The sequence below is a fragment of the Cololabis saira genome, chromosome 5, assembly GCF_033807715.1.
Source record: "Cololabis saira isolate AMF1-May2022 chromosome 5, fColSai1.1, whole genome shotgun sequence".
NCBI lineage: Eukaryota > Metazoa > Chordata > Actinopteri > Beloniformes > Belonidae > Cololabis > Cololabis saira.
The window spans coordinates 58,106-76,042 of NC_084591.1; the positions used below are offsets into that span (position 1 = coordinate 58,106).

Consider the following 17,937-nt stretch of genomic DNA (forward strand, 5'->3'; position numbering starts at 1 on the left):
ATGAAACATTTTGCATAAAGATGCAACAATGAAGGTTTTATTACAAGACTGGAGGCTACTGGAACTTCCCACTGGAACTTCCCACTGGAACCTCCCACAAGCATTCATGAAAAAACTCTACTCTCCTTTCACCGTCCAAGGAGCAGCATCACCATGGAGAAGATGTTGTTCGGTCTCTTGTTTCTCTCAGGTCAGTCATTCCTTTATTATTATCTGATGGTGTTTTATAATTGTGTTATAATAATGGAGGTAGGCAGTACTGGAGTTGAGGGGGGTGAGGGGGGATGAGGGGGGACGGCATCCCCCCCTGAAATAAAAACGGTCCAAATCATCCCTCCTGTAAAACTGCTGTAAACTCCTGTAAAACTAATCCCTCCTTTCCATCCCTTATGTCATTTCATCAATGAATGTGGTTTTACTTCTATTTCAACATTTAGAGTCATCACCAGAAAAATAACTTATTTGACAATTTTCACCTGTTTCAAGTAGATTTTCACTTGAAATAAGTAGAAAAATCTGCCAGTGGAACAAGATTTACCTTCTTATTACAAGCAAAAAAATCTTGTTCCACTGGCAGATTTTTCTACTTATTTCAAGTGAAAATCTACTTGAAACAGGTGAAAATTGTCAAATAAGTTATTTTTCTGGTAATGACTCTTGTTTTAAGTGTAATGAGATTTTATTTTACTAAAAATGAGACATTTTAACTAGAAATGAGACAAATATTCTTGTTAATATTCTGAGTTTCTGCAGTGTGTGTGTGATTAACCCTGATTAAATAGACCGAGCTAATTGATGGTATCACTGCTCCCCCTAGTGGACAGATCCATAAACACATTTGATACAATAACACAAATGGCTCTTACATTTAGTTCATTACTGAAGTGTAGTTCATAAAATCTACACGACTTTATTATATAATCATTAACTGTAACCTGTTGTGATGAATGTTTTTATGTGTTATCTTTAATGTCACTATTTGAAATGTAAACATTATAATTGTTTTAACACAAGGAGCATTTCTTAAATATGGTGTGGGACTGGGAAGTGAAGTAGCAGTTATATATCCGTGTGTGTTTTCATTGTACATGTCCATATATATACATATATACTATATATATATATATATATGTATATATATATATATATATATATATATATATATATATATATATATATATATATATATATATATACATATATATATATATATATATATATATATATATATATATATATATATATATAGTATATATGTAATGGGAAATTTTGGTGTAACATATATTTTGCTTTAAGACTAATGCAATAGTGCAATGCAATAATAATCTGGGCTGGGCTGATGTGGACGTACATTACAGTTTTAAGTGTAATGAGATTTTTTTACTAAAATAAGACATTTTAACTAGAAATAAGACAAATATTCTTGTTAAGATTGTGAGTTTTTGCAGTGATCCATGTTACTTATCCTGTGAAGGACAGAGTCATATTGATAAGTTCAGAAAAGTGTTTTTTATTGTTGTGTTTTGATGTATTTGATGTAAGCCCAGTGGATATTTAAAGCTTACAGAAGGCTGCATTTAACTGCTGCTATGTCATTCCTGCAGTATTTCTGCAGGTGTTTTGGTCACTGCTATTATTTGTAATATATTATATTATTTGTAATCAGCACAAATTATCTGTCCCCATATGATAAAATCCTCCACCCCCCAGATTGTTTTTTACAACTGTAGTTCTGGAGGTAGATAACAGTGTTAGTTTAAAGCGACTGTAATTAACAAAGGAGTTGATATTTTCCCTCAGAGTGCTTGGTCCTCTCCACCTGCCTCGTCCGTCACTACCACTTCGTTGGTCAGAACTTGACTTGGACCGAAGCTCAGAAATACTGCAGAGAGAAACACACGGACCTGGCCACCATGCAGAACTCTGAGGAACAGAACCAACTCAGGAACACACTTTCATCTGCTGGTTCCAGCTCTGACGTCTGGATCGGTCTGAGGCATGAAGTCGACTGGAAGTGGTCTGATGGGTTCAGCGGTACCGGGGCTGACTACAGGGACTGGATGAGTGGCGAACCAAACTTTTACGACAGTGAGTGTTTTAGGGAGTAAACATAGAACAACATATACAATTAATGTAGGAAGTAAATGTGTACTGATATTTCTGTTTTCAATAGAAAACCATGTTCTATTTCTCTTCCCATTCAGCACCAGGCGTGAAGAAGACGGTGGTGAAGGTGAAAGTGAAGGTGGACGGCTCTGTGGACCTGAAGGACCCGGCGGTGCAAGAACAACTCCTGAAACAGGCAAGTGTGGGACGGAAACGCTGTCATTTCTGGAAGTTTTAATGACAATTAAAGCTGCAAGCAGCGATGAACGGATGAACGGCCTCCACCCTGGTGCAGGTTCAGGCTGCAGTGGAAGCTTGTATGACTTCATGTAGATTCTTCAGAACTGGACATTTAGCGGATGAAACACCTCGACTCTCTATATCAAACCATTCAAAAGTTATGGCAGAAAGTAGGAACTATCAAATATGAACCAATCAGATGAAGGGTGGGTGCGCTTTTTGGCATCTAGCGTCGCCACGGTAACATTTTTGACTGAGAAAAGTAATGCTCGTCGTCACAGGATGGAGACGCACATTTTGATGTATAACACACCTGGGTGCACGTTACGGTTCGGGCCGTATTAACTGCCAAATGATTGGCATAAATTTCGCCAAAATGACACGACCAATTCAAAATGTTCAAAATGGCCGACTTCCTGTTGGGTTTGGGCCATGGCGCCAAGAGACTTTTCTTTAAGTTGTGACATGATACAGGTGTGTAGTGATTTTCGTGCATGTACGTCAAACCGTATCGTGGGGCTTGAGGAACAAAGTTTTCTAGGGGGCGCTGTTGAGCCGTTAGGCCACGGCCATTAATGCAAACCATTAAATATCACATTTTTCACCAGGCCTGGCTTGGTGTAAAATTTGGTGATTTTTGGGGCACGTTTAGGGGAAAAAGACCCTCATTTTGTTGGAAAAATAAAGAAGAAAGAAGATTTCCTCCAGATACAATAGGGCCCTAGCACTGTCAGTGCTCGGGCCCTAATAAAACAACCACCATAGGTTGAGTTTGTGTTTGAAAGTGTGTTCTGTTTGTGTCTCCAGCTCCAGGACAAACTGAAGGAGGACGGAGTGGACGGAGTCACCCTGAAGTGGAAAAAGCAGAAGGATGGAGAAGTTTTCCACAAGGAGGACGAGTTGTGAGATAGAAACCCAGATCCAGTGATGAGTGACGGAGGTTTAGTGTAGTTGGAGATAGAAACCCAGATCCAGTGATGAGTGACGGAGGTTTAGGCCCAATCCCAATACTCCCCCTACTTTCTACCACTAGCCCTCCCTCACTACCACTAGCCCTCCCTCACTACCACTAGCCCTCCCTCACTACCACTAGCCCTCCCTCACTACCACTAGCCCTCCCTCACCACCACTAGCCCTCCCTCACTCTCACTAGCCCTCCCTCACTCTCACTAGCCCTCCCTCACTACCACTAGCCCTCCCTCACTACCACTAGCCCTCCCTCACTCTCACTAGCCCTCCCTCAGTACCACTAGCCCTCCCTCACTACCACTAGCCCTCCCTCACTCTCACTAGCCCTCCCTCACTCTCACTAGCCCTCCCTCACTACCACTAGCCCTCCCTCACTACCACTAGCCCTCCCTCACTACCACTAGCCCTCCCTCACTACCACTAGCCCTCCCTCACTACCACTAGCCCTCCCTCACTACCACTAGCCCTCCCTCATTCTCACTAGCCCTCCCTCACTACCACTAGCCCTCACTACCATTAGCCCTCCCTCACTCTCACTAGCCCTCCCTCACTCTCACTAGCCCTCCCTCACTACCACTAGCCCTCCCTCACTACCACTAGCCCTCCCTCACTACCACTAGCCCTCCCTCACTACCACTAGCCCTCCCTCATTCTCACTAGCCCTCCCTCACTACCACTAGCCCTCACTACCACTAGCCCTCCCTCACTCTCACTAGCCCTCACTACCACTAGCCCTCCCTCACTACCACTAGCCCTCCCTCACTCTCACTAGCCCTCCCTCACTCTCACTAGCCCTCCCTCACTACCACTAGTCCTCCCTCACTCTCACTAGCCCTCCCTCACTCTCACTAGCCCTCCCTCACTACCACTAGTCCTCCCTCACTACCACTAGCCCTCCCTCACTACCACTAGCCCTCACTACCACTAGCCCTCCCTCACTACCACTAGCCCTCCCTCACTCTCACTAGCCCTCCCTCACTCTCACTAGCCCTCCCTCACTACCACTAGTCCTCCCTCACTACCACTAGCCCTCCCTCACTACCACTAGCCCTCCCTCACCACCACTAGCCCTCCCTCACTACCACTAGCCCTCCCTCACCACCACTAGCCCTCCCTCACTACCACTAGCCCTCCCTCACTCTCACTAGCCCTCCCTCACTCTCACTAGCCCTCCCTCACTACCACTAGTCCTCCCTCACTACCACTAGCCCTCCCTCACTCTCACTAGCCCTCCCTCACTACCACTAGCCCTCCCTCACTACCACTAGCCCTCCCTCACTACCACTAGCCCTCCCTCACCACCACTAGCCCTCCCTCACTACCACTAGCCCTCCCTCACTCTCACTAGCCCTCCCTCACTACCACTAGCCCTCCCTCACTCTCACTAGCCCTCCCTCACTACCACTAGCCCTCCTCACTACCACTAGCCCTCCCTCACTACCACTAGCCCTCCCTCACTACCACTAGCCCTCCCTCACTACCACTAGCCCTCCCTCACTACCACTAGCCCTCCCTCACTCTCACTAGCCCTCCCTCACTACCACTAGCCCTCCCTCACTACCACTAGCCCTCCCTCACTCTCACTAGCCCTCCCTCACTACCACTAGCCCTCCCTCACAACCACTAGCCCTCCCTCACTACCACTAGCCCTCCCTCACTACCACTAGCCCTCCCTCACTACCACTAGCCCTCCCTCACTCTCACTAGCCCTCCCTCACCACCACTAGCCCTCACTACCACTAGCCCTCCCTCACTCTCACTAGCCCTCCTCACTACCACTAGCCCTCCCTCACTACCACTAGCCCTCCCTCACTACCACTAGCCCTCCCTCACAACCACTAGCCCTCCCTCACTACCACTAGCCCTCCCTCACTACCACTAGCCCTCCCTCACTACCACTAGCCCTCCCTCACTCTCACTAGCCCTCCCTCACCACCACTAGCCCTCCTCACTACCACTAGCCCTCCCTCACTACCACTAGCCCTCCCTCACTACCACTAGCCCTCCCTCACCACCACTAGCCCTCCCTCATTACCACTAGCCCTCACTACCACTAGCCCTCCCTCACTCTCACTAGCCCTCCTCACTACCACTAGCCCTCCCTCACTCTCACTAGCCCTCCCTCACTACCACTAGCCCTCCCTCACTACCACTAGCCCTCACTACCACTAGCCCTCCCTCACTCTCACTAGCCCTCCTCACTACCACTAGCCCTCCCTCACTACCACTAGCCCTCCCTCACTCTCACTAGCCCTCCCTCACTACCACTAGACCTCCCTCACTCTCACTAGCCCTCCCTCACTACCACTAGCCCTCCCTCACTCTCACTAGCCCTCCCTCACTACCACTAGCCCTCCCTCACTCTCACTAGCCCTCCCTCACTACCACTAGCCCTCCCTCACTACCACTAGCCCTCCCTCACCACCACTAGCCCTCCCTCACTACCACTAGCCCTCCCTCACCACCACTAGCCCTCCCTCACTACCACTAGCCCTCCCTCACTACCACTAGCCCTCCCTCACCACCACTAGCCCTCCCTCACTCTCACTAGCCCTCCCTCACTACCACTAGCCCTCCCTCACTACCACTAGCCCTCCCTCACTACCACTAGCCCTCCCTCACTACCACTAGCCCTCCCTCACTCTCACTAGCCCTCCCTCACTACCACTAGCCCTCCCTCACTACCACTAGCCCTCCCTCACTACCACTAGCCCTCCCTCACTACCACTAGCCCTCCCTCACTCTCACTAGCCCTCCCTCACCACCACTAGCCCTCCTCACTACCACTAGCCCTCCCTCACTACCACTAGCCCTCCCTCACTACCACTAGCCCTCCCTCACCACCACTAGCCCTCCCTCACTACCACTAGCCCTCCCTCACTACCACTAGCCCTCCCTCACTACCACTAGCCCTCCCTCACTACCACTAGCCCTCCCTCACTACCACTAGCCCTCCCTCACTCTCACTAGCCCTCCTCACTACCACTAGCCCTCCCTCACTACCACTAGCCCTCCCTCACTCTCACTAGCCCTCCCTCACTACCACTAGCCCTCCCTCACTCTCACTAGCCCTCCCTCACTACCACTAGCCCTCCCTCACTCTCACTAGCCCTCCCTCACTACCACTAGCCCTCCCTCACTACCACTAGCCCTCCCTCACTACCACTAGCCCTCCCTCACTACCACTAGCCCTCCCTCACTACCACTAGCCCTCCCTCACTACCACTAGCCCTCCCTCACTACCACTAGCCCTCCCTCACTACCACTAGCCCTCCCTCACTACCACTAGCCCTCCCTCACTACCACTAGCCCTCCCTCACTACCACTAGCCCTCCCTCACTACCACTAGCCCTCCCTCACCACCACTAGCCCTCCCTCACCACCACTAGCCCTCCCTCACTACCACTAGCCCTCCCTCACTACCACTAGCCCTCCCTCACTACCACTAGCCCTCCCTCACTCTCACTAGCCCTCCCTCACCACCACTAGCCCTCCCTCACTACCACTAGCCCTCCCTCACCACCACTAGCCCTCCCTCACTACCACTAGCCCTCCCTCACTACCACTAGCCCTCCCTCACTACCACTAGCCCTCCCTCACTACCACTAGCCCTCCCTCACTACCACTAGCCCTCCCTCACTCTCACTAGCCCTCCCTCACCACCACTAGCCCTCCCTCACTACCACTAGCCCTCCCTCACTACCACTAGCCCTCCCTCACTACCACTAGCCCTCCCTCACTACCACTAGCCCTCCCTCACCACCACTAGCCCTCCCTCACTCTCACTAGCCCTCCCTCACTACCACTAGCCCTCCCTCACTACCACTAGCCCTCCCTCACTACCACTAGCCCTCCCTCACCACCACTAGCCCTCCCTCACTCTCACTAGCCCTCCCTCACTACCACTAGCCCTCCCTCACTACCACTAGCCCTCCCTCACCACCACTAGCCCTCCCTCACTCTCACTAGCCCTCCCTCACTACCACTAGCCCTCCCTCACTACCACTAGCCCTCCCTCACTACCACTAGCCCTCCCTCACTACCACTAGCCCTCCCTCACTACCACTAGCCCTCCCTCACTCTCACTAGCCCTCACTCTCACTAGCCCTCCCTCACTCTCACTAGCCCTCCCTCACTACCACTAGCCCTCCCTCACTACCACTAGCCCTCCCTCACCACCACTAGCCCTCCCTCACTACCACTAGCCCTCCCTCACTACCACTAGCCCTCCCTCACTACCACTAGCCCTCCCTCACTACCACTAGCCCTCCCTCACCACCACTAGCCCTCCCTCACTCTCACTAGCCCTCCCTCACTACCACCAGCCCTCCCTCACTACCACTAGCCCTCCCTCACTACCACTAGCCCTCCCTCACTCTCACTAGCCCTCCCTCACCACCACTAGCCCTCCCTCACTCTCACTAGCCCTCCCTCACTACCACTAGCCCTCCCTCACTACCACTAGCCCTCCCTCACTACCACTAGCCCTCCCTCACCACCACTAGCCCTCCCTCACTCTCACTAGCCCTCCCTCACTACCACTAGCCCTCCCTCACTACCACTAGCCCTCCCTCACTACCACTAGCCCTCCCTCACTACCACTAGCCCTCCCTCACTACCACTAGCCCTCCCTCACCACCACTAGCCCTCCCTCACTACCACTAGCCCTCCCTCACTACCACTAGCCCTCCCTCACTACCACTAGCCCTCCCTCACTACCACTAGCCCTCCCTCACTACCACTAGCCCTCCCTCACTCTCACTAGCCCTCCCTCACCACCACTAGCCCTCCCTCACTACCACTAGCCCTCCCTCACTACCACTAGCCCTCCCTCATTACCACTAGCCCTCACTACCACTAGCCCTCCCTCACTCTCACTAGCCCTCCCTCACTCTCACTAGCCCTCCCTCACCACCACTAGCCCTCCCTCACTACCACTAGCCCTCCCTCATTACCACTAGCCCTCACTACCACTAGCCCTCCCTCACTCTCACTAGCCCTCCCTCACCACCACTAGCCCTCCCTCACTACCAGTGAGGGTTAGTCACTGGCGTCACTTATTTCTATTTCTGAAACAAACATCAGCACACTTGATTGTAATTAATGGTCGTCAGCAGCTTTTCATGGACGTCTGGACATTTGTGATGAAACAGAAAAACATGCAGGACATGGAGCCCTAAGCACCAGGGTTGGTGTTCTTAATGGATATAATGCTTTTATGCCATGTTATATATAAATAAAGTTTGGTGAAAATAAATAGTAAAAAACTGCTGTGATTGGACTTTTTGAACTGTAAATGTTTAATTTCCCAAGGGTTTGTAACTGTAAAACATTCTGGACTGTTCTGCTAATTTCAGAAAGTTATGTACCAATCAGGAACCAATGTTTACTACAAGGGACAGCCAATAAAAATGTATTAAATAATGTTTGGTAAAAATAAATTGATGCAGACTCTTTCTTTGAACCACAAAACTTGAACTGTAATAAACCAGTCAAATAGAAATAACATATTTAAAAATAAAATCTGTTAATCATGAAAGAAAGACTAAAACAGTAGGCCAGGCAAACACATGGTCAAAGGTCAGGAGGTCGCCCTCGGGGCCGGGCCGACCACTACAAGGGACTGCCAATAAAAATTAATTAAATAATTATATAATTAAATAATTTATATATATATATATATATATATATATATATATATATATATATATATATATATATATATATATATATATATATATATATATATATATATCAACAAGATCAACAAGAACACAGTGATTTGTAGATTTGGTAAAAAAGAATGTTCCTCTCTGTTCTGCCCTGTGTTCAGGTGCATTTATAAATTATAATATAATAGTAGATTTTGTACAACAGCGCCCCCGTGTGGCCCCTAGCAGCATTAACTGTAGAGTAATTTCCTCAGAATGAACGAGGCCCAGAAGAGAGCACATGGTGCTGTTTCTCCTGCTGCAGTTTATCTTTAACATTGTTGCCTTGGACACTATTTGTCCGTTAGTGTTTTGTTTTGTTGATTTTTAGATATGACTTGCATATTATATTTGCTGAAAGTTTGTTTTGCTGCAAATTCAGTCTCAGAGTGACTTAATTGATGGCTAGCATAGCTTTGCTCTATGACTCAACATTTTTTAACCTCAGTTACATTTCTTAGTCATGTCAGTGAATATTGTTTAGATTCTGATTTGTGTTTGCATTTTGTTCTTTATTACAGTTTTACAGTAAATTGTGGATCTTCAATAAACGTGCAAGAAAAGTTACGCCTTGTTTTTATTGGAGGACTTCAATTCAATTCAATTCAATTTTATTCATATAGCGTCTAATACAACAGATGTCTCTAGACCAGGGGTCTGCGAGTAAGTTTGGCCTCGGGGCAAATGTTTTCGGAGCAACTGAACGGTGGGCCAGAACATCACATCAATCAGGCCAAACATATATTTGTTTCTACTAAACAAAACGTTTTTCCCCTTATCTATAGGCTAATAGTATTATTATACTATTATATCTTGTACAAAAAAGTAATTTAAGAAAGTCATTAGTTTAAATAAAGTAACTTGAATTTGCTACAGACTGTTATTAGTGTGTTATTACTGCTTTAGCTACTCTGTGGCTGCGTTATGAAACCGCTTATAAGTAACTTGGTGATAATAATATTATTTTCTGCCAAGCTACTAACAAATGCAGTCCTTCTTTAAAATACACAGAACAACATTAAACACATGAAACACCCATGACGCACCTATGAACAGTAGCACAGGACAGTCAGTACGTGCACACGGAGCAGCAGCTCTCTGTGTCTCTGTGTCTCCTGAAGAGTGAGAGGATATGCAAATGAGGCGGATTTTCCCACGTATTTTTACACATATAATGGACGTTTTACCATTTAAAAGACCAACAGCAAAACTCAAGGTAAGTTATCAGTTGTATTTTTCACAGTTTAAACCACAACAAATCACTTGACACATACGTCTTACCATTGTAACAGCTTCAGGAGTTTTGCCGGGAGTCTGTGCCTACGTCACTCCTGAATGTTTGTGTGCACCTCTAATTATTAATTATTCTAATTAAGGCCCCCCTATGCTACAGGTGACAGGGAACTATACACAATTGTGTGTGTCCGGAATCATGAAGATCCTACTTTTAGTTTATCTTTTCTAAATAAAGGCTTTGAATTCTCTATGAAATTGTCGTTTTTGTGATAGTAAATAATAATTAAAAAAAAAAAAAATATTTATCAGATTTTCAATTTCATCTGGCGGGCCAGATATTATTGGAGACGGGCCAAATTTGGCCCGCGGGCCGCCAGTTGCCGACCACTGCTCTAGACGCTTTCCAGAGATCCAGAACAGGAACATAAACATAAACATAAACCCCCGAGCAAATATTACATAAACAATGGCAGGTAAAAACTCCCATAGTGGGAGAAAAACCTTAAGCCAAACAGTGGACCAGGACCTGGACCATAAGGGGGGACCCTCCTGCCGAAGGGCAGACTGGGGGAGTCGGGGACGTCAGCAGCACAGCAGGCAGGTGGAAGCAGCAACGGGATGACCGGGGATGGGGGGGGGGGGCGGGACCGCAGGCCAGAACGCAGCTCCCGAGGCTCCGGCCTGCAAACATGCACAAAAGAGAAAAAAGGGGGGCCGGCACAAGAAACTACAGGAACGATGGACAAAAATGATAGCTATGAGATACTTATAATAAATAAAAATGGACATGGAGAAGAGAGGCAGGGAAAAGGAGAGGAGAAGAAGGGTGAGAGGCACCGCCCAGCGGATCATGTCGGTGCCCCTTGCAGCATAGGCCTATAGCAGCATATCTACCACCAAGCTATATTTGAGACTAACTATTATAGTCTTGTTCTATAGCTGCAACTATGACTACTGACTCTAACACACTAGAGTTTACACTACCTAGAGATTTACCAACACCAGCTAGAGGTTTACTAAACACTAACTATAGGCTTTACTAAACAGAAAGGTTTTAAGTTTAGTTTTAAAGGTGGAGGTGGTGTCAGCCTCCTTAACCCAGATTGGAAGTTGGTTCCATAGTAATGGTTCCTGATAGCAGAACGCCCGCCCTCCAAATCTACATTTAGATACTCTAGGAACTACGAGTAAACCTGCACTCTGGGAGCGGAAAGCTCGGCCAGGAACATAAGGCACTATCAGGTCTTGTAAATACTGCGGAGCTAAGCCGTTTTGGGCTTTATATGCAAGTAATACAATTTTTAATTGAATTCTGAATTTTACAGGTAGCCAATGTAGCGACGCTAACACTGGAGAGACGTGGTCTCTCCTGCTGATTCCTGTCAGCACTCGTGCTGCTGCATTCTGGATCAGCTGGAGCCTATTCAGCAAATTACTTGGACATCCTGCTAACAACACATTACAGTAATCCAGTCTAGAAGATACAAATGCATGAACTAGTTTTTCTGCATCACTCTGCGAGAGGATTTTCCTAATCTTTGCAATATTACGGAGATGGAAAAAGGCTATTTTACAAACCTGATTGACATATGGTTTAAACGACAAATCCTGATCGAAAATAACACCAAGGTTTCTCACAGTTGCACTGGAAGCCATCGCAACACCATCTAATCCCTTCCTAAGATGACTTCACACTGTTCGCTAACTGTCAAGCTTTGAATAAGGCAGGGGTGTCCAAAGTCCTGGAGGACCGGTGTTCTGGAGCAGGAGTTCCCAACCTTTTTTGTGCCAAAGACCAGCAGAAGTATAAACAAAAAGCTCATGGACCGGTTGACAATTTATGTCAATTTTAATAAACATTTTAGAAAAAAACAACGCATTTTAAATAGGGCTGCAACTAACGACTATTTTAATAGTCGACTAGTCACCGATTATTGAAACGATTAGTCGACTAATCAGATAATTAGTCATTTTTTTCTTAAATTTAGTATGTCGCTTTAATTATGTGGCAAATGATAATAAACAGGAGAAAGATGGAACTTCAATGAAAAATAGATATTTTATTCAACTTTGCTGCTGTTCATACAAAAAGTAAATAAAAAAACCAAGGACAGGCAAAAAGATCATTCAGTATAGACATAAATCCATAAATAAATAAACCTCTGTCCATTATTTTTCATTTTTTAAGGACAGGCAATTTTGTTATATAAAAAATAAATGATAAAATAAAATAAAATGTATTTTTTCTCCATCAAGTGGGTGAAATGGGTTCTGGATGGCAGGACGTTCTCTGGGTTGAACTGGTGTATCATTTGTTGAAACTTGTCACCATCAACCATGGAGAGCTGCTCATATCACTGATCAGCTGCAGTATTGATCAGTTATTGATCAGTTATTGATCAGTGAGCGCAGTCGTCTGGTGCAGGAACACGTCTGCTTCTTTTGCAGAAAGGGGTCCATGGTGGCTCTTCATCGGTCTGCATGCATTTAATTTAAAATACTTTTGTCAGGCACAGTCAGGCATAACGTTAAAGCTCTTTTAAAGCCAAAATACGCTTAATATCTTACCAAGGCGAGTCCGTTTCCTTCAACTGTCTGACGTGCTTTCTCTTCAAATGCTCGTGCATTATCAACGTGCTCCCGTGATAAGCAAGGTCTCCTTTGCAAACCTTGCAAGTCTTCTTTTTATTCGCCGTATCCAGGCTAAAACGCTCCCGAAACTTTTGAAGTTGCGCTGAGACGCTGTCGTGCCGCGCGGCTCTCAGCAGAGATTGTATGAGTTAAAGTGAAGTGAGATGCATCACTCCATTGGAAAAAAACGTCTGGTGACAATTGCCGACAATTTTGATTATCGATTTTTGTCAACAACGTCGACGAATCGTTGCAGCCCTAATTATGATCGGAACACAAGCCATTTCACGGCCCAGTAGTAACGGCCCAGGGCCGGTACCGGTCCGGGGACCGGGGGTTGGGAATCACGGTTCTGGAGGACCGGTGTCCTCGAGGGCCGGGGTCCTGGAGGACCGGGGGGATCCCGGCACCGTTCATCCAAGTGAGGGCCGCGACCTTCGTGGCGCTTGAACCCGGCGACTGTGTCAGGGGGGCTGATAAGAGGGGGAGCCAGGGAAGGCGTTGAAGATGAGGGGGGTGTGGTTATCAGTAAGTGTATGTATGAGCGGTAAGTCTGTGAAAACTTCGCCCCAGAGCTGCTCTCAGCCATTGTCCTTGATGTTATCAGACGGCCCGGTACAGATCTGATACAAGTCCACAGATGTTCCTGAGAGGGGAGGGCTAGTGGGGGCAGAGCCGCTTGTTTACATTCCACCAGGGAGATTGTGATTCGAGCAGTGAGCCAAGCTGCCCTGTCAAGGTCAGATTATAGAATCAATGAAAGAAAGGAAGAAACCGGCAGACTCCAGTAATTTTCCGACTGCCGTTAAGTCTCTGATTCCTCAATGGCGACTCCAAACAGACGAATTTGTGATCAATTCCCGCCAAGCCGAGCTTCCAACTTCTCCAAGGTCTTATCCATCTTGCCCAATCGCTAGCCTGCGATTCTGTTCAAGAATCACATCCAGTTTGCGGCTTTGCTCTCCCAGCGTTAAAGTTTGAGTGCTGATCCCCGTGCTCATCCCTTCAGCCACGTCGGGCAGCTCAGAAAGGGCCAGAACGGCTGTCGCCGACTTACGCGATTGTCGATAGGCCAGGAAAATCCCCACTCCAATTAGAAGAAATCCTGCTACCATAAATCCAATTATGAAGTCGTCTTCTATGTCCTCGACAGACATAATTTTTAGGCCCAACGGCCTCCAATGTTTCCAGGAATCCATTGTGTATCCAGCCAAAAATGTCCCATCGGGGCAAGAGGGCTCCCTTACCCCCCGACTACTCGTCGCAAAAATGTGGTCAATTGTGCTGAGAAACCAGTTAATCAATTCCATGATTGTAGAGTTTTCGTAGGAGTGAAAAGAAGAGACTCTGAAGACGAGACAGGACAAAAGCAGTAGCAGGGCAGGCAGTTAAGGGAGAGGAGCAGAAAAAGCGTCCGCCTTCGCTGAGAGCCGGAAGAAGCAGCCATGTTGACCACTACACCACCAACGCTGCAGGAAAGAACCTGAAACAGCTGAATGAGACGTCACAGTTTTCCAGCCACATGAGAAGATGAGCAGTCATGATGTCAGGGAAAGTAACTTTGATGATGGTTTCTTCAATATCACAAGCTACTTACCGCCATTTGTCCCTTAGCTGATACATCAACCTCTTGTTGTATAAGCTGCATGTTTGCAGGTATATTCAGATAGACGTGTGTTGTCATCCATTGCATTACAACATTCTCTTAGAAAGAGACCCTAGACTTGAAGAGGTTTGATAATGACAACTGTCATTGTCATTTGAATGAACAGAGCTCTCTCTTTGTACCCAGTTCTGACTGGATCAAAGCTTTCTCAAGAACCCTGGCAGTGACGCCAACGACCGTTCACTGACGAGCACCAATAATCACCTCAATATTCATGAGGGCTGGTAAAATGTGATGGGAGTTCAGTCTGCTTTCTGGTATTTGGTTTAAAGCTAATTCCTTACATATTTTCTTGAAGAACAGGTGGACATTCATCTGCTGAAATGATGTCCAGTTTGATGAAGACATGGGCACAGTTGAATTGGTCATAATTACGAAGAGACATATATACAATAGAAGAAGAAACTGATCATATTTCTACACTGAATGGAAATTGAACCTGGGTCATGGTAGTGAAAGCAGCAAATCCTGCCCACTAGACCTTCAGGGAAACACGTAATGCTCTCTTTTACTACATGTTGTTGACTAATGTTTCTGATTCAATCAAACAAACATATTTATTTCAGATTTAAAGAAAGGATATCTGATGTACTTCCACTTTATGGACACTTTTGTTGAATGGTTGAGTTTTGTCAGAGAAAGTACTTGATGGCACATGTACAAAGGAAATCCTGGATTGCTCCAATTCATCCAAGATGAGCTGGTTTTCAACTTCGGAGTTTACAGATGAACTTATATGTTTGAAGAGAAGAACTGGCACTTTGAAGAACTGACTAAGGCCCAATCCCAATACACCCCCTACTATTCTTCACTAGCCCTACTTTCTTTCACTCGCCCTTCTTTTCTTCACTACCCCTAAAAAAGAAGGGACAGATTTTAGGGCACTTGAAATCTTCCCAGGGGCCTGTCCCAATTCTCCCCCTAGCCCTTGTTTTCATCCCTTCCCCTAAATGTTGCTTGTTCCCGTGAGGGAAGTGGTTCCCACTTCCTCTTTCCACCTAGGGGGAGTGGAGAAAACGAGGGCGAGTGTCTGAATCTGTCCCTTTAGAGTGAGTGATTTAGGCCCAATCCCAATACTCCCCCTTCTTTTCTTCCCTACCCCCTAAAAAAGAAGGGGGAGATTTTAGGGCACTTGGCCCAGGGTCCTGTCCCATTTCTCCCCCTACCCCTCGTTTTCATCCCTACCCTGATCAGGAAGCAGAGAGCCAAAAGCTGTTTTAATTTCAGCTGTAGCGCTGTTAATACGGCACTTTATTAAGTTTTAATATTTTTTCAGGTGTAAAAGTAACCGTTAAGATCCCCAACCTGGGCTCAGTTTATCCAAATAAACGCCTGTTAAGAAATTTGATCCGAAGTTTTCGGGATGAGAACAGCCTGCCGGCTCCGGAGCTGATTTATGGTTCCGCGTTAAATTGACGCAGAGCCTACGGCGTAGGTTACGGCGTAGGGTACGGCGTACGGCGCCGCGTAACCTACGCCGTAGGCTCTGCGTCGATTTAACGCGGAACCATAAATCAGCTCCGCTATCTTCACTTCAGCTTTATCTGAAAGTGTGTAAATTACCCAGATAACAGCTTTGTGGTTTCTGAAAACTATTATATCAGAAACATCCAAAACAAATGTGACGAGTCACAGGATTATTTCTCTCTATTTCTCACAAAAAAATGCTTGCTCCCTCGGTCACAATCTGAGAGTCTGTAAATGATGTTTGCCCTCGGTCGGCGAGTCAAATCGACGCAGAGCCTACGGCGTAGCTTACGTAGCTTACGTAGCCTACGCCGTAACTTAACAGCCTTTATTCCGGCGCGATCTTAGCGAACAAAAAAGTGATTATGTAAATTCACTGAGTGAATATTATGAAAGTAAAATATATATTTCTCGCTAGAAATGTAATCAAAACTCATTTTTATGCAGAAACTAACTCAAAATATTGATTTTATTCACTAAAAAATAAGAAATGTCCGCCATGTTTTTTTTTTCAGTCCGCAAATGACGATGAAAAGCATTCTGGGAAATGTTTTGGTCCCTAGGTCAGCTAGTGAGGATTGCAAATCCCTCGATTCGTAGGGCCAGATTCAGCCACTACCCCTCGTTTTCTCCACTCCCCTTAGGTGAAAAGAGGAATAGGAACCACTACCCTCACGGGAACGCGCAAAATTTAGGGGTAGTGAAGAAAACGAGGGGTAGGGGGAGAATTGGGACAGGGCCTAACACGTTCTTTGGTAGCCCTTTTTTATTTAAATTCATCATGTAAATAACACAAGTGATCGAACATTACACTTGTCAGTTTAGATTAGCATGAAACTTTGGTGACATCAACAAGAAAGTATTTAAGTGTTTAAGGTAGACTGTACCTTGTAAGGCAGTTTATGAGGAGGTGTGATCATGAAGAACCACTCTTCTGTTATTCAGCAGGCGGGCCATTAGAAAGCCGTCTATTAAGTTTGGTAAGATATAAAGACGTTCACAGTCACGATAGCCAGGAACCGAACCTGGGCCGACTGCTTGGAAAGAAATGTAAAACTAACTTAATGTAGGCTGATGTTACTTATTAATGCATGCTGGGGAGAACACAAAAAATCCCACTGATTAGTTTAGTAATTTCAGTCTATGGTTAACAACTGCAAGTCTTCTTGCATGTTCAAACATTAACCGTTGTTGGCAAGATTTGAACCTGCGCGGGGAATCCCCAATGGATTTCAAGTCCATCGCCTTAACCACTCGGCCACAACAACTTGTCACATGCTTGAACATTTGACTTATTATTGACTTTTACTCAAGTTTCCAAACCTCATGTCGCAATGGGGCAAGTGTTATAGCGGGTGAAAAATGGCCGAGACTTTCAAGCGATAGCCAGGCCCCCTCCAACATCACGTGATCTGCGTGCTTGTTCGGAGTTATTAGGACCCGTGTTCGGACCTTGTTTGAAACTCTGTGATCTCGTTAGGAATGTGTTCAGAACTGATTAGAACTTGTTCAGAGTTGTTATGTTTACGTAATAATTGCTCGGGGGTTCATGTTCTGGGTCTCTGGAAACACCTAGAGACACTTCTGTTGTAATAGACGCTATATAAATAAAATGAAATTGAAATGAATTGAATTGAATTGATTTGAATTGAATGAATAAACTACAGTTCAGACACTTACAGTGGGAGAAGAGGAGGCCATGCTAAGAAGCTAACAGACAGAAAGTGTACGAGTGATTGGTGACAATGAAAGTTACGGAAGAGAAAAATGTGCGAGTGTTTAATTAAAGACAGAAGTTTACCAGATATAGGATAATTTTACCAGAAAACAATATAAGTTTAGACAGAAAAGGTCTGGAGGAGTAAGAGCCTGCAACACTGTACAACGACAACAGACTGCAATAACAGGAAG

General features: G+C 46.2%; 1 protein-coding gene and 1 non-coding gene across 2 annotated transcripts; one reads left to right on the forward strand and one right to left on the reverse strand.

Moving 5' to 3' along the window:
• Positions 1 to 137: 137 nt before the first annotated feature.
• On the forward strand, positions 138 to 6,408 carry LOC133443626 (snaclec 7-like). The gene is made up of 4 exons (XM_061720705.1): positions 138 to 190; positions 1,801 to 2,088; positions 2,205 to 2,302; positions 3,154 to 6,408. The coding sequence occupies exons 1-4, from the start codon at positions 154 to 156 to the stop codon at positions 3,250 to 3,252; spliced, it is 522 nt and encodes a 173-aa protein (XP_061576689.1). The 5' UTR covers positions 138 to 153; the 3' UTR covers positions 3,253 to 6,408.
• A 10,804-nt stretch (positions 6,409 to 17,212) lies between these two features.
• Positions 17,213 to 17,294, reverse strand: trnas-uga (transfer RNA serine (anticodon UGA)). The gene has a single exon. It is a non-coding gene; the product is annotated as a tRNA-Ser (tRNA).
• Positions 17,295 to 17,937: the final 643 nt, after the last annotated feature.